Below are 13,547 nucleotides of genomic sequence, written 5' to 3'. Positions count from 1 at the left end.
GACCAGTGTAATTACATAGATACTAATACTACTGATGTCTAAAAATGGAAGAGAAATATGGTGCATAATATATTTGGAATATATACTTCCCACTTTGTAATTCCCACCTGTGCAGAGGTTTTACATTGTATGCCTGTGCAAAGTTAAAGGGGTTGTTCCCTTTCAAATAATGTTCCACATCGGCTGTGGTTAGTTAAAAAAATAAACCGCGCTTTTATTGCTTTCTCCGAGTCCTCAGTTGAGCTGCGACGTCAAATCAACAGCCCGGCAGCCAATCAGTGAGCGATCCATCTACACTGGCAGTGCTGCTGAGTTCACTGATTGGTTGCTGCACTGTCAACATGACATCAGTGCCGCAGCCAATGTTAGACACCAGGAGGAGCAGACACTCATTGGTGGACCAGGAGAAAAAGAGTACAATGTGGCTTGATATTTTTTAACAAACTGCAGCTGGGGCCGGAATCTTTTCTGAAAGGGGGCAACCCATTTAATGGAATAAAAAAAAAAAAAGTGAAAATCAATTAGACAAGAATCTGCTCATCTGAAAATTTCTCATTGCATGCAACTCCTGGAGATTGTTGCCCAATTTTGAGGGAGAAAAGTACAGCCAGTCAGAAAGGTGAACGTGCCAGAGTTGAGGAAACTCACTGTATGACAGAAATATGCTCTAGTAATACATATAAGCAGGCGTTGTCCTCATGGGGAAAAACCTTTATGATGTTAAAAATACTGATAGATGGAAAAAAAAACATTAAAAAAAAAAAAAAGGGAATACTTTCCATACTTTGGAGCAAGAAATAAAGGTTGTCTAAGCATATTTAAGGAGGTACAATGGCCGATTATTTGCAAACCACCATTAGTGAAGGCTGGTGTAGACAGTACTGTCTGCTAAAAATGTGATCTGTCATGTTGGAGTTTTTCTAACCTACAAGTGTATGACATTGATCAGCCACATGGGTCGATCACTTCAGGTCAGCCCAATTCTCCATTTCTCTTTGTCAGGAAATTAAAGCAGACCTGCGCTGGTTTAGTCTAGTGAGTTAATGGTACTACTGATTTGTAGCCCTATGGATAAAACCAAGCTGATATGCATGATCGGCTTTCAAAAAAACAGCCATCCCACTTGGAGGCAGCCTGGTTTAACAAGAATCTTCCTCTCAGATATTTCTGCAATGGACAAAGTTATCAAAGTCTTGTTCCTTTCTTAACACTAGGACTACTGGACTCGTGACCCCGCCTAGAACTACTGAAAGGAGTCATTTTGACTCCTTGCTTGTTTTCGTTTATTTTTAGAGTTTCATTTGTGGTTATTTATTAATAATTATATTTTTTGTAATGTATTATTATTGTGAGATCCAACAGTAATGCTTTTGATTGTTTTTTTTCTGCTTTTCTTATTTTTCTACAGAAAATAACAATAATTATAATAGACGTTTTTCAAACATTTTTTTTTATTCAAGTGCACACATATAAACAACAACTGAAGAACAAAAAGCAGAGAAAATGTAGGTGGAGGAGCATAAAAATGAAAATATGGCGCAGAATTCACCTTCTAAACATTTGGTGTTTCGCATTTTAGGCATTGCCTTTGATTTATGGCAGTACATTGCCCACACAAAGACTTACCACAAGTCTTACAATTTCCGACAGATCTATTTTTCTTGCACTTTTCTTTGATCTGGCAAAATTTTGTTTAAACCATCACTTCTGAGCATGTAGAAACTTGGGACGTGGAACCCTTTTCCCTATCTGTGACATAAGGACCACTCAACTCTCTCACAAGCGTTTGCAAAAATGCCTTGCGTGACATTTTTTGGTGGGTAATCTCCTTGAATATTATCCATGCATTTATACCCGCAAAGTCTAAGGCATTTTCAAATGCATGAACAGGCCATCTCCTTGTGCATGTTCGTGTGGTATATTTTCGTGCCATCTGATCCACTACATCTACTCCATATTTTGTTTCATTGTAAAACTTTACCGTTTCTGGAGTTTTTTTAGCGGAATCAGACGCAACAACAACATCTGGATGGACGGAACTCAAAATGACAACATTTTTGTTGGGCTTTCCTTGATATACTGTAAGTGTAAAATTGTCTTCATTTCTAAACACTTTAGTGTTGTACAATTCCTCTTTCATGGATTTTATTTCTTTAGGCACTTCTCGCCTTATCTTGTTCAGTGTTCCCACGATGGTTGTTCCTTTGCTTTTTAGCTGTTTAGCTAATTTTACTGAAGTAAAATAATTATCGGTTGTAACATTGCGACCTTTTTTCAAAAACGGGTCCAATAACTTCATTACCACATGGTCAGCTAAACGGTCCTCAGCACGGCGTGTGTCATCTTTGCCTAGATAAGGGAAGCCATTTGCCAGATATTTGCTCCTCTTATCAACAGCTAGCCAATATTTGTGGCCATATTTATCTGGTTTGGAAGGCATGTACTGCGTGAATGGACACCTAGTTTTGCTTGGGAAAAGTTGCTCATCCACCATTATGTATGGGCCAGGTTTGTAACACGCAATACAATTTTCAATAAACCTGTCCCACACAGTAGAAAATAGAGCAAACTTGTCCGTTTGCAGTCTCTCCGATCGAGTAGATTTCTCATCAAATCTGAGAAACCTCATAATTTCAAAAAAGCGGTCCCTAGACATTGTCGCTTTGCAAAACGGTATTCCCCAGTCATTACACCAAATACTGCTAATCGAGTGACGGTTCGTGCCAGATATTCCACGAGCATAGAATATCGCAATGAATGCATCTAGCTCCTCATCAGATAGAGTTTGTTCAGCATTACACAGTAATACAAGCAGGTAAAACACAAGGAAAATGTGAAAAGTTGACATGTAAATTGAACTACATCTATATGAACATCAGGGTAAATAAGACAGAGTGAAAAAATTATGCACAAAACTTTATAGCAACATTTAGTGACAAAAGGACCTCAAAATATAGTAGGGAGTCAAAATGACTCCCTTCAGTAGTTCTTGGTAAATTTTGAAAAAAACGCGCAAATTTTTCACCAAAATTATTTATTCTCACAAAATCTTTTTTCACATCATATTTGAGGAAAAGTCACAGAGTTTCAAGCCGGAATTCTGAAAAATGTAGTCACAGAAGAGAAATAAAAAACAAAAGGAGTCAAAATGACTCCATCAGTAGTTCTAGTGTTAAGAGTTGTACAGAATGATTAAATCATGGCTGGTTTCATCTAAAAGCAGAGCAGCTAATTTTTATTTGTACTGTCTGGTATTGCAGCTCGGCTCCTTTGATGTGAACGAGGCAGGGCTGCAATACCACATACAACCTGTGCACAGGGGTGGCACTGTCTTTGGAAGAAAGCAGCTTATGGCTATTTATTCTCAGACAAACTATTATAGACTAAACAAGCCCTGTAACATTGAAAACATTGAGCGAATGCAAGTCTGCGAGGCGGGGTGAACGCGTGGCAGAGAATATATTATTGCGAGTTAGCCAGGCTGCGATTGGCTCTGCCCTTCCAGTTAGTCCCAGCCACTTTTTGAGAAGTGACAACCCTGGCATAAAAACAGTTTTCTGGTGTAAAAGAATGATCAATTACCTCCTCTGCATCTATTAACTCTTACCTTGCATTCCTTAAAAGGAATGGTTTTGGACTGATTTCTACTGAAGTATTCATCGATGTGTGCCTGAAATTTTTTCGCAATAAGCGCACCATCTTCCCAACTGCACTCTGAATATGGAAGCCCCTGCCACTTGCAAAAATAATCTGGGTATCCTGCCGCGGATTTCTGATTGGAATGAGCTGGAAGAAAAATAAATATACCGTGAGCTCAAAACATCTAGACATTTTATTGAAGAACAATGAAAGCAATGATTACTGATGCTCACAAAAGGAAGGGTTAAATATACTTTTACTACACTTTATAGCACTTCAACATATTCCACAGCACTTTAAAATGAGGAAAAATTAAGCTCTAAAATGACATTTAAACCATTTACCAACATTTGCTAGAGAAAGTGATACAGAAGACAGACAATCCTACCTATTAGTTAGCAAGCTTATGGCTCAGTTCGCACCTGCGATGGTGGCAGTATTTTTGTCTGAAGGACTTTTCACGGAAAGCATTGTAGTTTCCCATATGACAGAAAAAGTTATGCATGTTATATGCTTTCCTTGCCATCAAATCTGATGGGAGTTACGAATTAAGTTGCAAACAGAGCTTTGAATACGAATGTGAACATACAGTGGAGATCAAAAGTTTTGCTTTTTTTTTTTAAAGTGTGATTACCTCTGTCTGGTTGTTGTGTTGCCATTTCCCTGGTGATGAATTGAAAGTGCATGAAGTTGTCATCATGCAAGACCTTAACTTTAACCAAAATGCTTTTGAATATAGGTATGGTCTTTTAATTAAAGAAAACTGACTGCCAAAAGTTTTGCATATACTGTTTATTGATCACAACATAGAGAGTAATTCATTGGTTACAATGCCATAACTTAGTATTTTGTACCATAACCTTTAATTACTGCACCACACCGAAGGGGCATTGAAGCCACACGGGTATTCAAGACATCTTGAGGGATCTTGCTGTATTACATTTGCAAATCTGCAAACAATTCATCTTTATTGCTATGGGTACGGGCCCCAACTTGTCACCCTAACTCACCCCAAAGGTGCTCTATAGGGTGTAAATCAGGTGATTGGCTTGGCCACTGCAACAAGCGAACATTTTTCTTTGCGAAACAAATTTTGACTAAATTGGATGTGTGCTTAGGATCATTGTCTTGCTGGAATCTCCATCCTACTTTGGTTTTACCATGTGGCAGCATTAAATTCTCCAGTATATCCTTGAAAATGGTAGCATTTATATTTCCATCAATTCTATGCAGAGGGCCAATGGCAGATGCAGAAAAGCAGCCCCAAATCATGACATTGCCACCATATTTCACTGTAGGTTTTTGGTATCTTACATCATTACGTTTTCCAATTGGGAGGTATATATAGTGCTGCCATCACTACCAAACAGACTGAACTTGGATTCATCAGACCACAACTCCTTAGACCAATCTGTCTCTTTCCATTGGCTGTGTTCTTAGGCAAACTCAAGTCGGACCTTCCAGTTCTTTGCAGAGATGAAAGGCTTCTTGTCTGGAAATCGTGCATTCAACCCTACTGCTCTTAGCCATCGCACCACAATTTGGCGACTCAGTTTGACCCCATATTCTCCGTTCATTTTGTGTTAAATCTGTACAGCACTTTTATGGACATCAGATACTGACTTTCTTAATAATGTGATCAACTCTGGAGGAAGTTTTCGGTGGTCATCCACTTCTAGGTTTGTCAGCTTTTCCATAATCATCTTTTTCTTTCTTTAATATACGTGACACTTCACTCTGAGAACAGTTGGATTTCATTGCTACCTCGTTTTGGCTTTTGCCTGACTTCACTCTCAAAATAATAAGCTTCCTGACATCTGGTGACACATTTGGTTTTGTCTTTGTCATGTTTTAACCTAAAAACATAATAAATAAAAAAACATAAAAAATGATATAAAATTTAGGCAAAATTTGACTACGCATGACAAAATATGCAAAACATTTGGCCCAGCAAATGTTGAAAACACATAAAGGTATGAAACAATGCAAACACAATTTTCGTCCTTATAGCTGACAACCATTTGCATCTTGTTCACTAAAATCACCAGGAAAATGGCATCAAAATAACCAGACAGAAGTAATCACACTTTAAAAAAAAAATGCTAAACTTTTGGTCACCACTGTATCCCAACTTTCATGTAAGTGAAATGGTAATCACCTTACTGCTGCCCAATACAGGTAGCATGACGTAGGTACAGGCCCCCTGAAGAGTGCACAGGTCAGCAAGCCTCAAGTATAGGGCAATAGAGATAAATGCACTCAAGGTTAGGCTATCAATTCCTGGACACCTCTGTATGCCATAGACATATATAACTTTATACCTATACAGTTGAATACATCTGACCAGGGCTGTGGAGTTGGTAAGCCAAACCTCCGACTCCTCAATTTCCATGACACCGACTCCACAGCCCTGCCTCACTACTGAGCATGTACATAAAGTGCAGCACAGATTCATCTCAACTAAAAGCCGAGATCCTTAGATCAGGAACAGAACTGACATTTATAGGACATTTCAGAACTTTCCCAAATTCTTATGGAAAAATTTAGAGCACATTATGCATTGTACCACTGAACCCAATTTATTATATATTTTAGGAGTCGGTCCATTTTATACCGACTCCACGACTCCGAAGCCCTGCATTTGACGAAGACTACCGTTAAAACAAGAACACCGCATGCGGTGTGTGTTTATTTGCACACAGTAATGACTTCACCCCTGGTTCACAATACATATAAGACCAAAATATATGCCAAAAGCACTGTATAAGGCCTATAGGCACCATACTGACCAATGATTCTTTCCACAATTTGATACTGTTTATGGAGGTCATCAGTAAGTTCCTGCTGACAGTTATAATACTCTATATCTTCTGGAGAAGCAGCTTTCAACCTGCAAAAAGTAAAAGGACAAAACAGTTTAATCTACTTATTAGGACTCTAAAAAAAATTGCTAAAGGCAATCGAAGTGAGAAGACCAAAAGTCATAATCTTACTAAGCGTACAAGTAGATTAACGGGAGAGGAGGAAGGAGAAGGAAGAGTCCCTCGTCTCCTATTTCTGCTCATGCCGGATTGTCAATCACGCAGCTGTGTGCACCAGCAAACTTGCGCTGTGATTAACCGGAATCTTTACAAACACTGTAGCAATAAGTAAGATGTTCAGTGATCCCTTTCTCTCACCTATTAGGAGGCTGATAAAGCGCTTCTAATACATTATAGGGCTAAATCCCCTTGACAGGTTCCCTCCAAATTTCCTTCCAGCTCATGGCAGGAAAGACTTCAGAAAACTCCTCTCCCCCGGCTGCAGTTTGTTTTTAAAAATACATTGTGCTTTTCTTACTCTCCCTGGGTCTAGCAATGAGTCCTCTGCTGCCTCTAGTTTCTGGTATAGCCGACATCACGACGACATTGCTGCTTCTAATAGCCAAGCTCAGCAGTTCTGCCCGGATAGACGACAAGAGCCCCTGAGCTCACTGACTAGCTGCAGTATTCTCGGCGTGAGGTCATCACTACAATACATACAATAATAGACACCGGGAGCAGTGGCGGAGACAGCGCAGAACCAGGGGAGGATGTATAAAGCACAGTTTTAGTTTTTTTAAACAAAGTTAGATTGGAGACTGCATTTAAAAAAAAAAAAAACAAGTTTTAAATAGTAATCGGTCATTTTTTTCTTCGTGAAAATAAGAAAATTTGTAATATAAAACTTAAATCAGAGAAATTTGCATCTTTCTAGCGATGCTGGCGCTGTAGTCTGGGGGAAGGGTAAGTGCTGCAGCCAATCAGCAAACGGCAGACAGAGCAAACATTGCCAAAAAAGGTGCCAGTCTAAGAAGCGAGTACATTTAATCAGCTGTCATGTGCCTTTAACAGCTGTGGGTGGATCAGAGATCCACATGCGGCTGTTAATCTGTTAAATCCCTGGCGTCACTCTCCGACAGCAGAATTTAACACGCGCCAGCCAGAAGCAAGTCAAAAATCCAGCCCATTGGCAGCCCTTTTACATTATGGAGGGGGCGCTGACAGGTTGTCATGATAGCCAGGGGTCTGCCTGTCATTACGATACTCCTGTGAACGCCGGCCCGTGACCTTCGTTCATAGGAGATGGTGATTTCTGATAGCAAGGCTTCAGCACTGCCATGTATATCTGTAGCACAGACGATTGCAGCTTCAAGTCTATAAATAAAAATTAAAAAATAGGATATATGGTAAAATCAATGGTGTAATTCAAAAGTACAACTCGTCCCGCAAAAAACAAGCCCTTACACTGCCATATTGACGGAAATATAAAAAAGTTTTGGCTCTTGGAAGAAGGGGGGGGGAGAAAACAAAAACACAGAAAATGGCCATGGCATGAAGAGGTTAACCTAGAAGGTCACTATTTCAGAACTTGGCCATTACCATCTTTTTTTTTCCTGTTCCTTTTTCTTGTAGTTGTCTAGTTTCTTCATTCCTTTCACATTCTGCTGCTTTAGCGTTTCTTCGGTCTCCCAAGTATTATGGATGTGGGACCAACCTTTCCATTTGATTAAATACTGTGTCTCTCCAGCTTCCTTTGCCTTGTCGAAATTACCATTGGGATCACCATCAGCTTCAATAGCATATATCGTTGTGGTGCCACCAGTAACTGTCAATGGGGAAATATCCAATTACTAACATTTTGCATACAGAGCACTTAATTGTAAAGGAAAAAAAGAAATAGAGGCGCAGCAATGCATAACCACATCATCAATATCAGTATAGCACCGAATCATAGTACATATACAATATTGTTACACTTCTAGATTAGAAGACAATTTACATGTCTGCACAATGCTGGGTCTTCTCTCAGAGGGGTACAGGGTTGATAGATCACAGGTGATACTTTGAAGGGCTGCATGCAGAGTTTGTATAAATCAATTCGCCTGACCCACCAGTCCAGTGACTAGATGAGTATTCTGTGGCCTTAGGACAAGATCCCTGCGAGACGCCTTCCATCTCCCTGCATCCGCGGCTATTCCTTTGATTAGCCTGTGTGGCATGATATTGCACATGGGTCACTTCACAACAGTGACATGATGCCAGTTTGGCTAATGAAAGGGGGAGCTGTGGATGCCAGCAGGTAAGACAGTTTGCAGGTCTCATCAGACGGCCACTAAATAATCACCTTTCTGATGGAAGAGATCTAGCAAATCAATCCGCACCAACTATCTGCTTGTCCCGAAATGGAGACGTGCTCAGCACTGGAGTTTGTGATACCTCACAAAAATTACAGAATAAAATTGCATCAAACAGTGAAAGGATAATTCAGGTAAGCAGATATATGAGAAATGGTGACATACATTATCCTAATGCAATATAGCAATGGACAAACAAATGGGGACAAACGTCTGAGCATTAACCAAGTCACAATTAAATTATGAATACTGTAAGAAGCAGGGTCTATTATTCACACCATCACCTCGCAGAGACAAGATTTTATAAGCCAGCGCATGGCAGCCTGGAGACAGCATACAGGTCCGTGATACTGACCCATGAGCAGATGTTTGCCATCAAACATGCTGTACATCAGCTCGTCATAGATTTCCTATAAGTTGGGCTTGTAGTAAAATATGTGCATATATAAATCAGCACTGATAACAGCTATACATCCATTAACTTTTACAGAGAACTCCAGAAACATTTAGAAGAATTCAGCAGCAATATTCTAATTGTGCAAGTTTCTTCCAAGCTTGGTTACATCTCTACATTTTGAACCTTTCACTATGGGCGCTGTGTCATGTGATCGAGTCTGACTACCATTATAGTAAATGTTCTGTATAGACAGGTTAACAGACTCTGGTATCCTGTGAATTACACCATAACATTTTCATCCCTCTGTGCAGCTGAAGGTATACATTTCTGCCCTATACAAGAAAGCAGTGATATAGTAGGTGAGTCCATACAATAGTTACAGATCTACGTCTACTCTGACTCAAACTACAGATCTATATCTGTAAATGCGGTGTGAAAATACATTAGTGTATCCAGTGAGACACACCTTGACTGTCTCCCCTGCCTCCTGCTTGTGAGAGCTGACAGGAAAAAATCTATCCCAAGCATGAGGCAGGGTAAATGTAATAAACTGCCATCCCATCTGAAAACAATACGCATCACAGTAAATGTAGTCTGCATTAGAGGAACCATTTGATAAAAAAAGGAATCTATAGGTAATAAAAACATTGCTGGAGTGCTACTTTAACCCCTTACCGACATATGACATGCTGGTATGTCATATGCTGGCTCCCTGAATTTCATGAGGCTAGTACCCAGAGTCCACATCTTTCCCGGCACATGACAGCTGATTTAAATCAGCCACCACATGCCTCCAACAGCTGTAGCGGCATTTAACACACGCAGGCAGTGGGGTGCGTCATTCCAAGTGTCCATCGGCGCGCCCGTGACGTGATCGCAGGGCACCGATGGGTTGTCATGAAAGCCGGGTGTCTGCTGAAGATTCCCGTGCCTGGCATTTCTCCTGTGAAAGCCAGCGTTTAGCTAAAGTTCATAAGAGATCATGATTTCCCCTATACATAGCAGTGCTAATCCACTGCTATGTATAGCACAAGCAATCAGATGATCGCAGCTTCAAGTCCCCTAAGGGGACTATTAAATACAGTACAAAATAAAATAAAAAAAAACACAAAAGTTCAAATCACCTCGCTTTTGCCCCATGAAAAATAAAACAAAAAAAGATACACATATTTGGTACTACTGTTTTCGTAAAAGTCCGATCTACCAAAATATAAAAAATTAATTCGATCAGTAAACAGCGTAATGAATAAAAAAAAAATCAAAATGCCAGAATGCTTGTTGGGCCACCGCAACATTGCAATAAAATACAATAAGGGTCAATCAAAACATTGTATCTACCCCAAAATGCTACCAATAAAAACATCAGCTCAGGGCATAAAAAATAAACCACCAACCAGCCCCAGATCCTGAAAATTGAAAGAGTTTTCGGGTCTCGGAAAGTGACAACAAATTTCTGAATTTTTTTTCACCACTTAAAAAAAAAAGAAAACACAACAGTGCATGTTTTGTATCTGCGTACTCATCCTGACCTGGAGAATCATATGATCAAGTCAGTTTTAACATACAATGAACATAGTAAATAAAAAAAACACATAAAATTTCACTTTTTTTTTTACAATTAAAATGAACTTGTAATTTTTTTTTTGATTTCAAGGGCATCACATGATAACATGAATGATCTAATTCAAAAGTATAACTTTTCCCGCAAAAAACAAGCCCTATTGACGGAAAAATAAAAACGTTATGGCTCTTGGAAGAAAGAGGAAAAGAGGGAAAATGGCCATGGCGTGAAGGGACTAAGACTAAGTGCCCACGAAGCAGAAATGCTCCGGATTTTTTCTGCATCTCCCTGGCAGGAAAAACGCATGCGGATTTTAAATGCATTTTTCCTGCCAGGTATAAGCGTTTGTGAAGCGTTTTTGCATGCATTTCTGCATGCGGGTTATCAAGCGCTTTTCCAAGAGATTTTATCATCACTTGGAAAAGTGCTTGACAACTTGGTCACACTATATAAATCCATGCAACCGGCATGGATTTATATAGTGTGACCAAGTTAATAGTTAAAAAAAAAAAAAAAAAGAATAAAAATGGTAAAAAATTATACTTACCTTCCGATGGCCCCCCGTCTCCTCAGTTATGCGTCCTGGCTCCCCGGTGGCTCACGGTGGTGTAAAAGGACCTTCCATGAAGTCATTTAGTCATGTGACAGGTTACGCGACCGCCGACGTCAGCGGCCACATGACCTGTCACATGACTAAATGACGTCATGGAAGGTCCTTTTACACCACCGTGAGCCACCGGGGAGCCAGGACGCATCACTGAGGAGACAGGGGGCCATCGGAAGGCAAGTATAATGTTTTTTTTTTTATTTTAAATTCTTTAACTATAGGTACTATGGTACCCGGGTCTGGAGGAGAGTCTCCTCTTCTCCAGACCCAGGTACCATCCGCACATTGAATTGCTTAATATCCGCATGTGCACATGTACTCATGTGGTTATTAAGCGATTCAACGCAAGTCAATGGTGGCGATTACGCCGCGTATGCGCAGAAATAATGGACATGCTGCGGATTTTTCCGCAATGACAATCCGCAGTGGAAATTTACGTAGCATGTGCACAGCACATGCGGATTATCATTGGGGACCAGGGGACAAGTATTACCAAGCGTTTTTGCTGCGGAAATTCCGTGGCAAAACGCTTGAAAACGCATAGTGGGCACACAGCCTAAAATAACAAGTCGATAAGAAGCTAAAAGAGAATGAGTAATCTACAGAGACAAATATATTCAACCAAAATACACAACATGGATACTGCATTCTATAAAGATGCTAATTAACCCTAAATAAGCTGAATATTTTACATAAACTTTACCTCCTTTTCGCCCAAATCTTGAGTCCATTACTCTTTCAATTGTTTCAAACTCATCTTCCTCTGGTTGTGGGACGTCTTCACCACATACTTCCAACAAGTCATCAGAGTCCGTCTTCATTTCCTCATCTTCCTTGTAGCTTACATTTACTGTGGCCTGCCGCCTAGATCCTCTCTTATCAAAGTCCTCGTCAGAGGAATCTGCACCCATCTTCTGCTGAGCACTAATCTTCTTACCATTTTTAGCTTTGGACCTGAAAAGAAAAATGACATGATTAACAAATCACAACATATAGTGTAACGTGGATATCTGATATTTTACATGATTACATCAATGTGTGTTTCATTATTTTGCTTGTAACAAATGTTTGTTTTTTTGCACACAATTATCCAACAATAGGATAATAACTCGCAGAAAACAATGGCTGCTGAGCTGACATCTGCTAGCTGTCTACAATGGTAGTGCACACAAGAATGCTAGACAAGAAGTATCTCCCAAGATGGGAACCGTCAACAAAAAAAAAAAAAAAAGAGTGCACGCTCCAAACACCCAGACTATAGAAAGATACGTGTGGAAAGATTCCCTACTAGCAGACACAAGTTAATCAATATACAATCGTTGTCAACTGGTTCCCAGGCTGTTGCTTTAAAGCGAACCTATCAGCAGGATTGTGCTCAGTAAACTACATACACTGTCAGGTGGGCGATATGACACTGATTAATATGATACCTTGGTTGATGAAATCCATCCTGTGGTTCTTGTGTAATCTGTACTTTCAGTTTGGAGATAATGATATACCTGTGCTCCGGGGCAGCCTGTGGGGGGCTCTATCTGGTGCTCTGCTTACTTATTCATCTGTATGCTCTTATCACAGCTCACTGACCTGCCTCCTATTTTACCTAGCCCCGCACTACTAGATGCATTACGTAAAATAGGAGGCAGGTCAGTGAACGATTAGTGAGCTGTCATAACAGCATACAGATGAATATGTAAGCACAGCACCAGATAGATCCCATTTCATCAACCAAGGTATCATATTAATCAGTGTAATGTCGCCCTCCTGACAGTGTATGTAGTTTACTGAGCACAATCCTGCTGACAGGTGCGCTTTAAAGGATTATTCCCGTATTAGCCATTCATGGCTCAGACAGGAACAATCCATCTATGCACACACCACTGAAGGTGGAGTGGAGCAGTCAAGCTACAGCCTTTCTGTAGCCCCTACTCATTTCTATAGGGATTACGAGAACAGAGTAGCTCTCAGTTATTTCCATAGTGCCAGTGATGAGAATAACGCATGATGGCTCAGTGGTTAACACTGCAGCCTTGCAGCACTGAGATCCTGGGTTCAAATCCCACCAAGGTCAACAATTGCAAGGAGTTTGCATGTTTGTGTGGGCTTCCTCCCACACTCCAAAGACATACTGATACGGAATCTAGATTGTGAGCCCCAATGGGGACAGCAATGATTATGTCTCTAAAATGCT

The 13,547-nt window shown here is 40.1% G+C and overlaps 1 protein-coding gene across 2 annotated transcripts in view; it reads right to left on the bottom strand.

Annotated features, from left to right (window-relative positions):
• CHD1 (chromodomain helicase DNA binding protein 1) overlaps nucleotides 1-13,547 on the bottom strand; it is a 75,325-nt gene that overhangs the window by 38,445 nt on the left and 23,333 nt on the right. For both annotated transcript variants that reach the window (XM_073678021.1, XM_073678029.1), the window contains 4 exons: nucleotides 12,063-12,313; nucleotides 8,040-8,265; nucleotides 6,429-6,529; nucleotides 3,608-3,786 (listed from right to left, as the gene is read on the bottom strand). In XM_073678021.1, coding sequence (XP_073534122.1) covers nucleotides 3,608-3,786; nucleotides 6,429-6,529; nucleotides 8,040-8,265; nucleotides 12,063-12,313 — 757 coding nt within the window. The remainder of the gene's footprint in view (nucleotides 1-3,607; nucleotides 3,787-6,428; nucleotides 6,530-8,039; nucleotides 8,266-12,062; nucleotides 12,314-13,547) is intronic.

The sequence above is a fragment of the Phyllobates terribilis genome, unplaced genomic scaffold (genome assembly GCF_046119375.1).
Source record: "Phyllobates terribilis strain yellow unplaced genomic scaffold, ASM4611937v1 Scaffold_1__5_contigs__length_1240528914, whole genome shotgun sequence".
NCBI lineage: Eukaryota > Metazoa > Chordata > Amphibia > Anura > Dendrobatidae > Phyllobates > Phyllobates terribilis.
The sequence above is the reverse complement of the archived record's forward strand: the minus strand, read 5'-3'. Positions and strand labels throughout refer to the sequence as shown.